Source organism: Malus sylvestris, chromosome 10 (genome assembly GCF_916048215.2).
Source record: "Malus sylvestris chromosome 10, drMalSylv7.2, whole genome shotgun sequence".
Classification (NCBI taxonomy): domain Eukaryota; kingdom Viridiplantae; phylum Streptophyta; class Magnoliopsida; order Rosales; family Rosaceae; genus Malus; species Malus sylvestris.
In genome coordinates, this window is record NC_062269.1 from 32471610 (window position 1) to 32486790 (window position 15181).

The window sequence follows — 15181 nt, forward strand, 5'->3', positions numbered from 1 at the left end:
GTTTTCCTATGTTGTGGTTCACTGCATAATTTTAAATATGAATATGCGTCAATATATGGTCAATGTCAACCATTGGTATTAGTACATATTTTGAATGTATGGTCGATATACATGATTGTTGTTATCAGCAAATTCAATTAACCCAGAATTGATTCATTTCCCGTAAAAATTTGAACTACTAATGTGAATACTTCGAGAAATCATGAATTTGTCACTGCGTTCAAACCCCAAGGAAAGTTGTATGATATTGAATGGGGTCACCTAATCAACATGATAACGTTTGCGTGACTTTGAGAGAGTAGCTAGCTAGTGGCTTCTTACGATTGTAAGAATGCCTACTTGTGACGCCCCATTTTCCTTTTTTTACTTATCTCCATTCCTTTTTGAGACAAGTGTGAACAAAGTAGCTCAAAAGACTCAATTTTTTATCCTATTGCCTTTTCATGTTCATGTTGACTTGTAAGAAAAAACTACCTAAAACTTGAATCTATACAACAAATTTCCAAAGGAGTTAGCCTTGCTTTCCTCCTTTATTGACTTGGACGTCTTTCAGATGCCAGGGCCAAGCAATTTATCATTCGAGACAACTCATATCTAAACTAGAGAGAGAGGAACAAATTTTGTATAACATGTTAACATGCATATGTCGACTCATTTATTATCACTTAAAATTGGGAGAGAGAGAGACCAAAGAGTACAAAATATTTCTACAAGATTCAAAATAACTTTTAAGAGGCAAAGGAGCAAGGTGAGAGTCAACACCAATTATCAAAATTTTAATTAATAACATAAAATTAAAACCCACAATATTGTGGTGCGGTAGTATTTTTTTTTTTTCAATAGTAATAAGTAAGAGATCTTAGGTTTGAATTTTCTAAATGGCGACTTCGATACCAATTTTTTCTCCACCTCCTCAGTATACTAATACATTTTTGTATAAAAAAACAAAGGAGAAGAAATAAATAAATTGACTACTTGCTTACATAACGGTTCAAGAATCCAAACGTTAGGATCGTTCGAAAACTATTTCATTTTTAGTTTTCACTTTTGTTTTGAGATATGAAAAAAAAAATACATGGGAGAAAGGAGGGATGAAGAAGGGTGGTGTTATGGGGGAAAGGATCCTCGCTGGATCTTTTCCTAGGGATCCTATTGATCATGTGATCTCATATGTTCATTGTATATCATGCGGTTAGAAATCATTTCAAAATTTAAAATTTAAAATTAAATATGAATAGTACCTAACGAAAATTGACCGCACGATATACGATGAACATGTGAGATCACGAAATCCCTATGATCCCTAGGAAAGGGATCCCGGAGGATCATTTTCCATGTTATGGAAGGAAAGAAATAATGAATGAATGAAATGTTGTAATATAATATGCAGATTGCCCACATGAATAGTTCATTACTATTCATCCAAAGAAAAATCAGATGGATCGTTATTCATATGAAGAAAAACGGATGAGTTACTATTCATGCATAGTATTTCACTATTCATTTGAGGAAAGTTTGTAAAGTGAATAGTGTTGCTATAGTAATCTTTTGCCTATAAGATGAGAGCATACGGAGGAAGGAAGAAGTGAGGAGAAGAAGAAAGCGAGAGGAAAACATATAGAGGAAAGAAGGAGGAGTTATGAAGGAAAAGGAAGAGAAGAGGAAAGAAGGGAGATGCGGAAGAAATTACCAGTGAGCCAGGCTAGAGAGACAAGAGGAAATAGTGAAAGTTATTTTGTACTCCTATTAGTTCAGATAATGAAATAAAGTATTACTGTTGTCCGAAGACGTACGCATACTTGCCGAACCTCGTAAATATTGTCTCTTAATTACTTTATTCCAATGTATACATATCATCGACTTTACAACACGGTATCAGCACAAGAAGCTCTCGTGTCAGTAGAAAACACAGCGCCATAAATTTGATGAAGCATTACCTATCTCTCACCTTTGTCGGTTGGAATCTCACAGATAAGAAAATCTTATCATTTCATCTTCATATCTCTGTATGGCTAATTTTCTTAAAGTAAATATACGTTTGGTTATATAACTATTATTATTATTGGTAGAAAATCTTACAGCCATGTAAACAGCCTCTGAACTCCAACTTGTTGAACTCGGATTGAGATACTTTCTTCTTGAAAGTTGTTCGTCCACCCAGTACCTATAACATATCAAATTTTCATAATATTCCAACGGTGTGCCAGTACCTATAACATATCAAATTTTCATAATATTCCAACGGTGCGATTGTCACAGATGTCTGAAACACCAAGCCAATTTTCAATTCCGCAAAAAACTGGACAGCCATCTTATAAGTACCAAAACTCTTTTTTTAGTAGCTCAAATTGAAATTGTTTCTTCATGAAAGTTGTTCGGTATCCTCCTATCCATATCATACTAAACTTTGAGCCAAATCTAACGGTTTGATCTTCTCATAAGTTGCAGGAACTACTCTTGACTCCAAAACTTATGGGAACCATTTCAATTTTTTTCGAAACTCACCGGAGAAGGAACACCAATTGGGACTTATTGTTATTATTACTTCTTGGGTAACTAAAAGGACTTAGAACTGTGAAATGAAAATAAAACAAAAAGGATGAAACAAAAGAAAGTGGAAAACAAAGTAAAAAAAAAAAAAAAAAAAAGATGGAGATTTAAGCATTGCCTTTTCTGTTTTGGCATATTTATGTGAATGGTGCTGGTTTAAAGCCATCACAAGTTCTATTTATTTACAATGGGTGGAATTATTACCCTTTACTTTAAGCTTTGATATTTATGTGAATGGTGCTGAATCAAGACCCTTATCACCAGTTTTATTTACTTTTTTTTTTTAGGGAAAGTTTTATTTACTTAAAAGCAATTTATTTACCATGGCTGGAATTACTGCCAATTGTTTTGATTTATTTAGTGTACTACATTTTATGATGAGTATATAAAATGACCTAAAGTTCCTTGATCATATTAGAACCTAAAGTTTCTTGATCCTCATCATATAAAATGATTGGACCTAAAGTTCCACCACTAAAAAAGATCAGACCTGAAGTTCCTTGATCATCATTATATAAAATAGATCAAACCCAAAGTTCCTTGATCAAATGAAAACCTGAAGTTTTTGAATCAATAGGGAGAACAACAGTTCCTCAATTAAATTAAAGTGACGGCTAGAAGTCCCTTGATTCATGTAAATGAGAACCATGAGTTCCTTAATCCAAGTATATATTAAGTATGGGCATGAGTTCCAAAAATATGAACCTAAAATGATGTCGATATTGAGAATAAATTTTGAGTTCATATGAATAATGTTTTGACCTAAAGTTCAAAATATGAATAATGTTAAGAACTTGAAGCTCTAACATTGTGTAGACATGTGTTATATGTGGTATGAGTTAATTATCGCAATTCATGTCATACCTAAATTTCTTCATTTTGGGAAAAAGGAAATAATGAACTTAGCAAAACTTTATTTTGTGACCATCGACATCTTACACGAGATACTTTCATGAATTCATAATGTCAGAGAATTTATGTGAAAGCATTTGATATTAGAAAACATATTTGCTTAAAGGGTCATTGATTCATATTAATGGAACCAAAAGTTTCTATAATTTCCTATATCTAACAAACTGAACCAGAAGTTTCAAGCATGTATAAAACCAGAAAAGAAAGAATTTTCCTACATATATATATACACACACACATGTGTATGCACATGAGTTACAACTACAAAAACAAACAAATGGGGGGGGGGGGGAGGCTTCACAAATGTTACTCATGTGAAGCCTCAGTACTTGACAGTACCCCAGAAAGGGGAGGCATTGGAGATTGATCATGTGACACACCAGTACTTGGCAAAACACCAGAAAGGGAAGGCATCAGTTGCCTTCGGAGTCTAGCCACGAATCTTTGGTGATCATTTTGAATTCCACTTTCGAATTCCTGCAGTTGGTCGAGCTTTCTTTTCATGCTCGTCGAGTAAATATTTGCAAGTTTGTGCAACTCTTTATTCTCATGCTTGAGCCCTCTAATATCTTGTCTAAGACTTGCCACCTTATCCATTAATGTTTCAACTTAGCGAGTTCGAGCAAGTAAGCGTTAGCCCATGTTGGATACATAACCCGCACACTGAACACTGAAAGCTAAAGAGTCTTGAACAACCAATTCATCAGACCTCTTTGAAAGTATTCTTTTGTCTTTGGGAGTGAGAATGTTCCTAGCTACTGCTGTAGCCGTTATGTCATCCCTTATCACAGAATCTCTAACCTTAAGAAGGCCATTAGAAGACAGAAAGATGGGCGCCATATATTATCTTGAAGTGGGACGTGTGCATCTCCTCCGAAACTCAAATCTAAACAAAGGTTGGATAGGCACACCATTTTCAGAAATGATGAAAGAAAAGGGTTGGATAGAGTGAAATCTCATAAATACAATAGAGATAATTTTCAAAGAAAGGTAATTTTCAAAGTGTGCATGTTGGATACAATTGATACATTTATAAAAGAAGAGGCAACACGACCACTTGTTCAAAAATTGAAGAGACACCGCTCTCCGAATTTCAAAAGCCGGATTTTCCTGAATAAAGTTCGTCAACTTTTGTCAGACGCAATCTCAGCTTTCTGGATATCAAGGACAACTCTAGCAAAGTTAAAATGTGTAAAGTTCACTATTCCAACTACACCACTAGCTGACAAGCATGGGTGACAAGGTCACATCCTCACCAGTACCTACTATTGGGAAATCCCTATATATGTCGACCTTAGTCCTCCATGGTAAGGCACACCTCCAAAACACCTAACTCATCTTCCTTGCTGAGAATACATCTGCAACAAAACCTCTCAACATATTCAGTCTTCATTCTCTCTAAGAATACCTCTTCAACCTAGTCCATCAAAAAGCCAAACTCAATTTCTCAGCAAGAAAATATTTTTGGTCGAGAAGTTTTACATTAGCATCAAAGTCTTATACTGTTTTTCTTCAAGAGCAAAAACATATCATATCATCAAGGTTGAGAGCAAGAGTATCTCATATCATGCTCTTTTCCTATCTTTTCCTTTGCCCTTACTCTTGCGTACAAGACAAGGATAAAGAAAGCAATTAGTCGAAACCTGAAATCAAACTTTCAGTTAGGAACCAACTGCCTAGAACTTTTCCCTGATTAATTACCTTGTATTGTTCTCGAGTAGTCATCTTTAACTGTTGTTGGAGCCGAGTCTCAAGTCACCAACATCGCAGAATAATTGGTACGCTGTTGGCTCTTTACACTGAAGCTGCCAAGCATGGATGAGTCACCAAGAAGTGATGGACCATCCAAGGGCAAAGATTGCGCACCACCTCTACTGGGCAAGAGACTAAAGAAAAATGATCAACGATGAGTCCATAGAAGTCCAAAAGGAGAAAATTGGTGGCTGACTAAGTGAATGGAAGACCAAAGTTCAATGATGGGAATCCTACTCATAGCCCCAGCAAACTCTACCAGTTTATATCATTCACATGATGTACAAAAGAGTAATGAAAATTACTAATTGATTACAAGTTACAGAGATGTCGCACGAATTGAAGTCTCAGTCAGACTATCCACAGACTTGGCATTACTGAACTGTTGCATGACTGAAGCATAACAATTGCCGCATGGATTCAAGTTCCAAAAGGGATAATCCATGAACACAACAATTTTAATATATTTTATACTTGAAGCATGATCGCTGTGTAGGTTCCAATTAGGGGTGGCTTGGAAAAACCGAAAACCGAAAACTGAAAAGAAAAAAAAAAAACCGGAACCGAAATCGAAAAAACCCAAATCGAACCGAAAGTTATTGGTTCAGTTTTGATTTCGGTGATTGAAAAACCAAACCAAACTGAACCGAATTAAATATAATTAAGTTTATTTATTTATTTATGTAATATTTGAGTGTTTATATTCCAAGCGCAATTTAAGTTTAGACCCAAGTTTTAAGCTTTTATTTTAGGCCAACCATTGGCCCATAATCCAAGTCTTTTTTCTTCTCCCCACCTAACCCTCTTCTTTCTTCCATTTTTTTCTCCCCATCCGACCCTCTGCTTTCTTCTTCTTTTTTTCTCCCCACCTGACCCTCCCTACATCTTCCCTCTCTTTGTTTCTTCTTGCATCTTCTTTCTCTTTCTTTCTTTTTTTTTCCCTTACTTTCTTTGAAATGGAAAAACTGTAAGTAAAGTTGTAGAGTATAGACCAATTTTTAAATTAAAAAAAAAAGAAAATAGGTTTTTAAAAAAACCAAACCGAACCGAAGCAGAGCAAAAAAAAAAACCGAATTGAAATTAAACTGAACCAAATTAAAAAAATGAACCGAACCAAAATTTCGGTTTGGTTTTGGTCTTGGCAAAAACTTGAACCGATTGAAACCGAACCCACCCCTAGTTCCAATGACTCAAGTCTCCAGAAGTGGAGATTAAAAATACAAGCTCTATAACGTTCTAGATGAGGTTATGATCCAAATTCTCAAACAATTCATCTAATAAGATATGACTGTCCTAGAAAGATAATGTAAAGCCCCTGAAAAGGTAAGGATATCCGAAGTAATGAAATAATTATAAATATGCATGCGCATGCACATGAGAATTATGGGATCAAGAATTGATGATTACCAATGTTAATTTTGCTTTTATAGTAGCTACTAAATTCATCAATGAGTTATGTTGATATTGAGCCACGTTCTTTTGTTCGTTGACTAAAAAGAAAAATTATTGGCCAAAATGAAGAAAGACAATTCCATTACAATTTATTAAGAACATGGAAAAATGAACCTATGGTACAAATCGTCAAATGATGTTGAACCCAGAAGGTTACATATGGGCATTTGTAATACAGTGAAATACACTCACATGATATGACACAAGGAAACCAAAAATTGTAATACAGTTTTGGAAACATGATTTCTCATTGTAAAGCTTGTTCATTTCAGTAGAGAATTATACATGCCCGAAGCATATCTCTACAAGTAAATCCCTCAAGTATACATGAAAGCAAGTTGCTCTATATAAATTCCAAATGAGAATGTGTCATGAAGTGTAGAAAATCCCTAATTCAAATTGCTTGAAGAAAGCCTTGGAAGGGTAAAACATAAATTATGTATTCAATACCAATGAATGATATAAATTGCCTTAATGAGTACTTTCATTATGATATTGTTGCAACACATTGAATCTCTTGCAAGAGTTGATATTAGATTGGAACTCTTGAAGAGTCTAGAAATATTATGAAGTGTTGAAAGGAATATTGTCTCCAACTGCAGATTGAACAATATGCCAACAAAAATCTTATCCAAAATGTTTATGGTATTAAAAAAAAACATATGGATTGAAGATTATGAGTTGAATACTAAAATGATTAACCAATATTTAGACACTAAGAAAAATCATTCATCATCGTGAGGAAAATGATGAATTGATATTTGGTCTAGGAGTACCATATCTTAGATAGATATGTGCCTTACTATATTTAGTACAATACACTGAGTCAGATGTTACATTTCCTGTGAAGCACAATACCAACATATGATATTAGAATGAAGTAAAGTTTATCTTTTGGTAACTCCAGGAATTATAGACATGTGCTTATTCTATTCCAAAGAACTCACTAATAGACATGGTATTATTGGGCAAGTAAAAATCTGAATATCTTTCTAGCCTGCATACAAATCACTCTAAAAATGATTTGTATTTACATATGGAAATAAATTGATCCTACAACGATCAAGGAAGCAATATTCATTGCCACATCTTCATATCTCTCATAAATACAGGAGTTTGGTTAAAACCTGTGGCCATTAAAATTTGGAGTGCGTGTGAACCACCTTCAAAAGCAAACACTCCAACTATCATGATTGATATCAGATTACATCAACATAGTAATCAATCAGATTAAAGAATTTGAAATCAGGAGGAGATACTCATCAGGGAAAGCATCCAAAACATATCAAGGTTTTAACAAGGTGACCGAAATTGACATATGGCCATCCAAGGGGGAGTGTTGTAATATAATATGTGGATGGCCCACATGAATAGTTCATTACTATTCATCCAAAGAAAAAATAGACGGGCTACAATTCATATAAAGGAAAACGGATGAGTTACTATTCATGCACAATATTTCACTATTCATTTGAGGAAAGTTTGTAAAGTGAATAGTGTTGCTATAGTAATCTTTTGCCTATAAGATGAGAGCATACGAAGGAAGGAAGAAGTGAGAAGAAGACGAAAAAGAGAGAGAGAGAGAGAGAGAGAGAGAGAGAGAGAGAGAGAGAGAGAGAGAGAGAGAGAGAGAGAACATACAAACGAAAGAAAGAGGAGTTATGGAGGAAAAGGAAGAGAAGAGGAAAGAAGAGAGATGCGGAAGAAATTACCAGTGAGCCAAGCTAGAGAGAAAGGAGAAAATAGTGAGAATTATTTTGTACTCCTATTATTTCAGATAATGAAATAATGCACACTTGCCGAACCTCGTAAATATTGTGTCTTATTTACTTTATTCCACTACACACATATCGTCGACTTTACAACATGAAACAAAATGTTGAAAGTGAAGCAAATTAAAATAGTTTTTTATTTTAGTTTTCATTTTGTGTCTCATCTCATTGCCTCTCCGTTCGACATCTTTCACACAACCCTCCTCCAACTCTTTTATTTCTCTCATGTGATGAAAATTACAAATTGAAAACGAAATAATTGCCAAGGGGCTACTAGCTTGATTGGTTAAGGACATTCTTCCTTGCATCAGAGATTTTGAGTTCGAATACAGCCCTCTCCCAATATCACTTATATATATATATATATATATATATATATATATATATATATATATATATAATAACAAAATAATTATCAAAACAAGTCCGATGGACTTTGAAGCTACGGACACATTAACAAATTGAATAATTGAAAACTTTGATCAGTCCAAAACAAGATGCCTGACGAAAGTGTGTCTGTATTTGAGAGAGTGATAATTATTGTTTTAAGTTTATGATTAGCATTCCGGTTCAATTGTATTTTTTTATTATTTATAAATAAGAGGTGTTAGGTTTGAATTTTGAAAATGGCAAGTTCAATGTCAATTTATTTTTCTCCTCTTAGTATAAATATATTGTTGTATAAAAAAAAACATTTATAATTCAACATTGTGATTTAGAGGAAAATTTTGAGATTCAACAATTGTTATGTGTTAGAAAATAGGGAACTTTAACGAAAAGCTCATGTTACTGTTTACTTTAATGAAAAACCACATTTTTACACTAAAAAATCAATTATGGTACTATTCACTTTACCCTTTATTTTGTCCTTATCATTAAAACTTAAAATTTTCAAGCTTTTTTCATTAGTTTTCCTTAGAAAATACTCTCCACACTGATTACTGATTTTCGAACTATAAATTGTTATGAGTGACAAATATATATTGTACTCATGATTTATAGTATACTAATTACGAAAATAAAATTGTGACTACTTAATGAAAAACTACGTCGTCAAGTATATATGTGACCTCACTTTCCATGCATATATATAAGACGCATCTTAATCATTTTGCGGCGGTGCAAACGCAAGTTGATCTAACTAAGTGACATGCTATCTTTATATTTTAGCAATATTTTTCTTACCATTCTTAAGTGGTGGTGATGTTCACCACTTTATTTATCATAGTTAGATGAGCTTAATTATCAAGATTTATGTAGTAGTGTTATTTAAACATATTCAACGATGATAAATAAGGTGGTGAATATTATCAACACTTGAGGTGGTGAGCCAAATTACACCCCCAAATATTGTGAACGTGATCATACATTTTGAGACTTGGTGGGGAATATTATCATGAAAATAACACCACTAGGAAAAACTCAGAACTATGTGAAGTTGACAGTTATAAGGAAGTGAGGGCTGGAATCAATAGTACCACTACTTTTCCACAATGTACAGTAGAGTAAAACACTTAGGGAATGTTATTTAGTCAAACTAGAGTGTGGTCTTCCTATTCAGTCCGCTGTGATTCGGATTCAAATTATCTTCATTTTTCTTAGTACAGATTAGTGTAGAAAAAAAATTATGTTGCACACTCCAAATTTGGACTATTAATAATTTTTTACATGTTGGGGGAGGGGAAATGTAATTGAGCACAAGGCCTTAAGTGCAAAAAGTGATTTAATCGTGGGTCCTTGCTAAAAATCACAGAATTCACCGTTCACCAAAACTTGAAGAAAAAGAAATCTAGGCTTTCAGAAAAAAAAATATAGAGAGAGATGAAGGACTGAATTCTCATTCGACTTATTATCACAATTACAACTGTAGTAAGCGATAAGCTTGTATACAAAAGTGGATCAACGATTATTGGGACCCTCTGCTCAATCAGCATTGAAATATGCTTGTAAATCAAGGAAATTAGGAGTAAATTGAATTCCAAAGATCAAATTTCCCTTGATGTACCTGAGAATCCTCTTAAATCCCATGAGATGAACTGAAGTTGGACTACTCATTAATTGCTAACAGTACTATTGGCAGCAAATGCAATGTCTAGGACCTGAATATATATGTAAGGTATATTGTAAAGCTCCTACTATACTTTGAAACAAGCTAGGATCTAGAAGGGAAATTCCATCATACTTGATCCATTTTCGAGCAGGACCTAAAGGTGTAGATAAGGCTTAAAGTCCTGCGCGCTCCCATTTTGTTCAATAGCTTAGTAGCATGCTTATCCTGATTCACCGACAAGTCCTGTTGTTGACGATGGACTTGTAAGCCTAGGGGTGGTTTGATGAACTATTTCATTTTCAGTCTTAAATTTTTATTTTTTATAAAATTAAAAATATGTTTGGTAACTATTTTTAATTTTTAGGGTTTTGATAGACAGAATTGAAAACAAAAACTTGAAGGCAAATTTTGAAAATTCAATGAACTGTTTCAATTTTTTTTAAACTGAAAATTGAAAGTAGTAACCAATCGAGTTTTTAGTTTTTCAATTTTCTAAAAAATAAAAAATAAAAACAAAAAACTAAATAGTTATCAAATAGCCTCTTAAGAAATAAGAACAGGATCCAAGATCATCTTACAGTATTCAAATTCTTTGAGTTTGTTCTCTCTTTCTTCTTTCAATGCAAATCCCCAAATTCTAGGGTTTTAGTTGAGAGATTTTCACAAAATTCCCCTAAATTAATTCATTTGTTCAAGTAGAATTTCTTTTTCTTTTTTTGACAAACAATATGATAAAATCTTTCCACTAAGTTACAAGTCACTTGGATCTGTTTGAATATATTTAAGTCTTTAAGAATATTAATTAAACTCCAAGCCATAGTGGTGAGATCTACCATACAGTAGTGGATGCCTTTTTTAATTTCTTTTATTATTAGAGCCTCAGCCTGTGGAGTGCGTGGGGCATACACACTGAAGAATATTTGGTTAAATAGTAAGGAAGAATTAGAAACCTAAATTATATTAAGGTTAATCAAATTATTGTGCACACGCCTTCATACACGTACGCAAGGATATGATCGATGCCACGCACTAAACTTTCGGAGCCATAAGAATATAATGTCTGTGTGCTGGATTGTCTATATATAGGCATCAAATTAAATTATGAAAATTGTCTTAAACGGCAGAAGAGTATATACTAGAACCAGTGGCGAAGCCAGGATTTGTCGAGGGGAGGGGCGAAATTCAAAAGAGTGTAATGTTCAATCGAAGCGGTTGCTTTCACATTGAAGAGTGCAAAGTTTTAAATCAATATTCATAACAGAAAATAGTCTCTTTACCAATGCGGTTGTAAGCGGTAATATCAAAGCCATGTAACAAGCTTAAATTGGTTAGGATTAGATTCTTAAAGACGTTAGGCGCTAGTTAGGCAGCGGACTGGAGCCTAGCAGCTAGGCGCCTAGGCAAGATTTAGGCAGAAGTCTAGATGGATTTAAATGAATTTCTTTTATCGTAAAATAAGCATTGAACAATATTTACATTATTTTAAAAAAATTAATACAATATTTATAATAATGTGAAAGTTTATAATAAATAAGCTAGGAGTCTTAAAAAGAGGGGGAAAAAATACATACAAGAATAATAAATAAATAAAAGAGAGAAATGGGTTAACAAACCACAAAAAAAGATGGGTCAGAAGAGAAAAAAAAATAGTGGGGAAAATATAATACTTGAGTAGTCACTGGGAAGTACTCAATTTAGGACAAGGATTGTCTGCCCTCCACTTCCGGTGCCCTTCCCGTGCCCTCCTATTTTGTGTGGTCACGGTTAAGTCACGTTAACATTTTATATTTTTTTTATAGATATAATAAGACAAAAATGAATTGTAATATAAAATATTGACTTTGCTTAACCGTGACCACACAAATAGAATGGCACGAGGAGGGTACCGGAAGTTGAGGGCAGACAATCTTTATCCCTCAATTTACTGACCAAATGATATGGGCCAATAAAGTCAGCACAGCTGTCCCTTTAATTCTTTGTTACACTTTCGCTATGTTAAGAACCAAACATATCGACCAGCCTTTATCCTGTTTTCCAAACATATGCTATCATGCTATCCAAACAGGTCTTCTCCCTCACTGAAATACTACTAGCCTTCATCCCATTATCCCAAGCTATTATCCTCTCCCACCAGGGCCACCACCAAGAAGGACGACGATGTTGGTGACTGGTCTCTGTGCGAGGAAGTAGAAAATGGACAGCTGTGAAGTTCGTGAACAGAAAACCCAGAAAAACAGAGGGCGCCGTGAAGTTCGTGAACCATTATTTTCCGGCGAGGCGCGCGAGGGGAGTGGCGAAGACCTGGGGTTCAGTGGTGTTTCCCGGCGAGGGGAGTGGCGGCCGCCACTCCTCGCTCCCACGTGGCTTCGCCACTGACTAGAACTCAATGATAAATTATGAGCTTTAATATCGATGGACCAATTAATTTTACAAATATTAGCTAGTTAGATCGTACAATTCTACTATTAATACGAAATCCCCTCTTCAAATTAGCTTGTTACTAGCTATAACATTGAAACAGCAGCTAGCTAGCTATCTAGGTTTCACCATGTCAACCAGTGACATAAGGGAAGTACATTAGACTTGCCACAGCCTCTTGCAGCCAATCATCTTCGTCATATTTCTGAAAATTGACGAGTAAATGGTAATTGGTTATTGTAAACAAAAAATGATAACTAATTATTGGACCTGTGGGTTAATTTGCATGTATGCATGCATAAATTAAGATATTGCATTTGCCTGGCATAATTATATTTTTAAAAACCTACCTGGACGGCACCACTACTACAGAACGGTTCTGATCGCTGATCTTTGCAAGTTTGTATATTGCTCTGAGTCTTTTTCTGTGCTATTTCCTCATGATGATCAGTGTTCCTTGCAAATCTCCCTCGAACTCGGACCCTTCTATCAGCTAGGGTTTTGCGACAAGCATACTGTGCATACATAGAAAAGTAATTAATAATGAATTCTTAAAACATGGTAGATGCATATATATTTGCTTATACAAATGTTCTGTTGTTATACTGTTTTAATTATATTGTCAAACTGTGAATTTAACCCATTAATTAATAATTTTTTATTGTCTCATTTTGTGATTTAGATTCGCAGTTTAGTAATTTAGTTTCAATATTAAATATATTTGAACTGTTGTACCTTAATAGTTTTGTTGAAGTTCCTTTGGTTTCTTTTCTTTAAATATCTGTCAATCCTTTCTTTCCTTTCTTCTTCTGAATACCTTCCCACCTTCATAGTAGACTGATCTTCAACTGTAGGCACCTGCTGATTGTCTTGATTAATTGCCTACACACAAAATTTTACACAATTAATATTCTACAGGATCTCAGTTAACCATATATGCACAACACTACTTTGCACCATATACGTACTAATGATCAAAAAACAAAAATATAATATACAAATTCGTTATGATAAATATGATCAGCTAGAAATAGCATACCCAATTTTCTTGACCAGCAAAGCTAAACGGCTTGAAATCGGCTGACATGAATCCAGTAAAACTATCCTCCCTGAACTGCTCACAGATATAAGGAAGGTTTAATTCTCCACCAAAATTGGGAGTCCCTCCAATTACATGCAACCCCATATTACCATATTCCGAATATGTACCAGGGACAGCAATATCTTCCGAAAATCCTTGTAGCTCTGGGAACGAAGCTGCCATAACAGACGAAGAGATGTCGGATTCTGGTGACACCACATCAAAATTAATCGCAGCATTGCTACTATCACAAAACGGTACCAAGCTTTCTTCACAATTGGTACTAGCACTCCACACTGTTCCACCTAAAACTGCAGTACTGCAACCATTTTCTCCGTTCACCACTGGAATTGGGTACCAGTAAAAATCAGAAGGGAGTGAATGGTCATTGTAGAATTGATGAGGAATGGAAGCCATGGACAAGAGAGCTAGCTGGTGAAGGGCTAATAAGGAACTGAATTTTTTATGCACTGTGTTAGTGAGGCTTTGAACCATATATATATAGCAATGGTCAACGGGATAGTAGCTAGACCACTGTCTATTTGGACAAGTTATTCTACCCGTACAGTTTCGGGCAACTGACTGGTGTGCTGCTGCTTAGACAAAAATAGCTAGTCGGAGCTAATAAACATAACTAGCTCCGTGTAACTGTCACACTTAGTTTACTGTTAGGTTGAAGCGCGTAAACTTGTGTTGTTTAACTGTTTAAGGTTAAAGACAAGTTCTAGCTAGTGATGGTATTAATTATTTAACTACACTACGAATTTGGTAAAGATGCTATCAACACATATGTGGGGTATAAATTGCACTTCTCCTGTTGGTACAATTGATAGTTTTACAAAGTAATAATAGACTTTTCATATAGAATAGAGAGGAGTTTTAACCCATGCGGTGATTAAGAACACACCCTAGGTTCAACGTTAGATTCCCGCCTTACCTAATAGTAGCTTTTACTAGGTAAAAAAAAACATGTGGAAAATCTAATACTTAAATCAAATAAAAATAACAAATTAGATTAAGCAGGTTGTGTAAGAAAAAAAATATAGTATTTTCATATTTTCCATATTTATAGTGCTGCACACTATTCTCTCCAACCCACACTTTTTAAACACAAAAATGTCTTCTGTTACTAAACAAGTCAAGTCAAACCATGCATGGCCCTACACTCAATCAAACATAACATTATTGCTTTGA

The 15181-nt window shown here is 34.5% G+C and overlaps 1 protein-coding gene across 1 annotated transcript; it reads right to left on the reverse strand.

Moving 5' to 3' along the window:
- Positions 1-12863: 12863 nt before the first annotated feature.
- LOC126586295 (zinc finger protein CONSTANS-LIKE 3-like) lies at positions 12864-14455 on the reverse strand. Its single transcript, XM_050251105.1, has 4 exons — positions 13946-14455; positions 13642-13788; positions 13257-13421; positions 12864-13111 (listed from the first exon to the last, which is right to left on the reverse strand). The coding sequence occupies exons 1-4, from the start codon at positions 14402-14404 to the stop codon at positions 13040-13042; spliced, it is 843 nt and encodes a 280-aa protein (XP_050107062.1). The 5' UTR covers positions 14405-14455; the 3' UTR covers positions 12864-13039.
- Positions 14456-15181: the final 726 nt, after the last annotated feature.

Coding starts and splice junctions, on each gene's coding strand:
- LOC126586295 (XM_050251105.1), bottom strand. CDS start 14,404: ATGGCTTCCATTCCTCATCAATTCTACAATGACCATTCACTCCCTTCT. Junction 13,789..13,945: donor TTGCTGGTCAAGAAAATTGG/GTATGCTATTTC, acceptor TTTTGTGTGTAG/GCAATTAATCAAGACAATCA. Junction 13,112..13,256: donor GTAGTAGTGGTGCCGTCCAG/GTAGGTTTTTAA, acceptor GTCAATTTTCAG/AAATATGACGAAGATGATTG.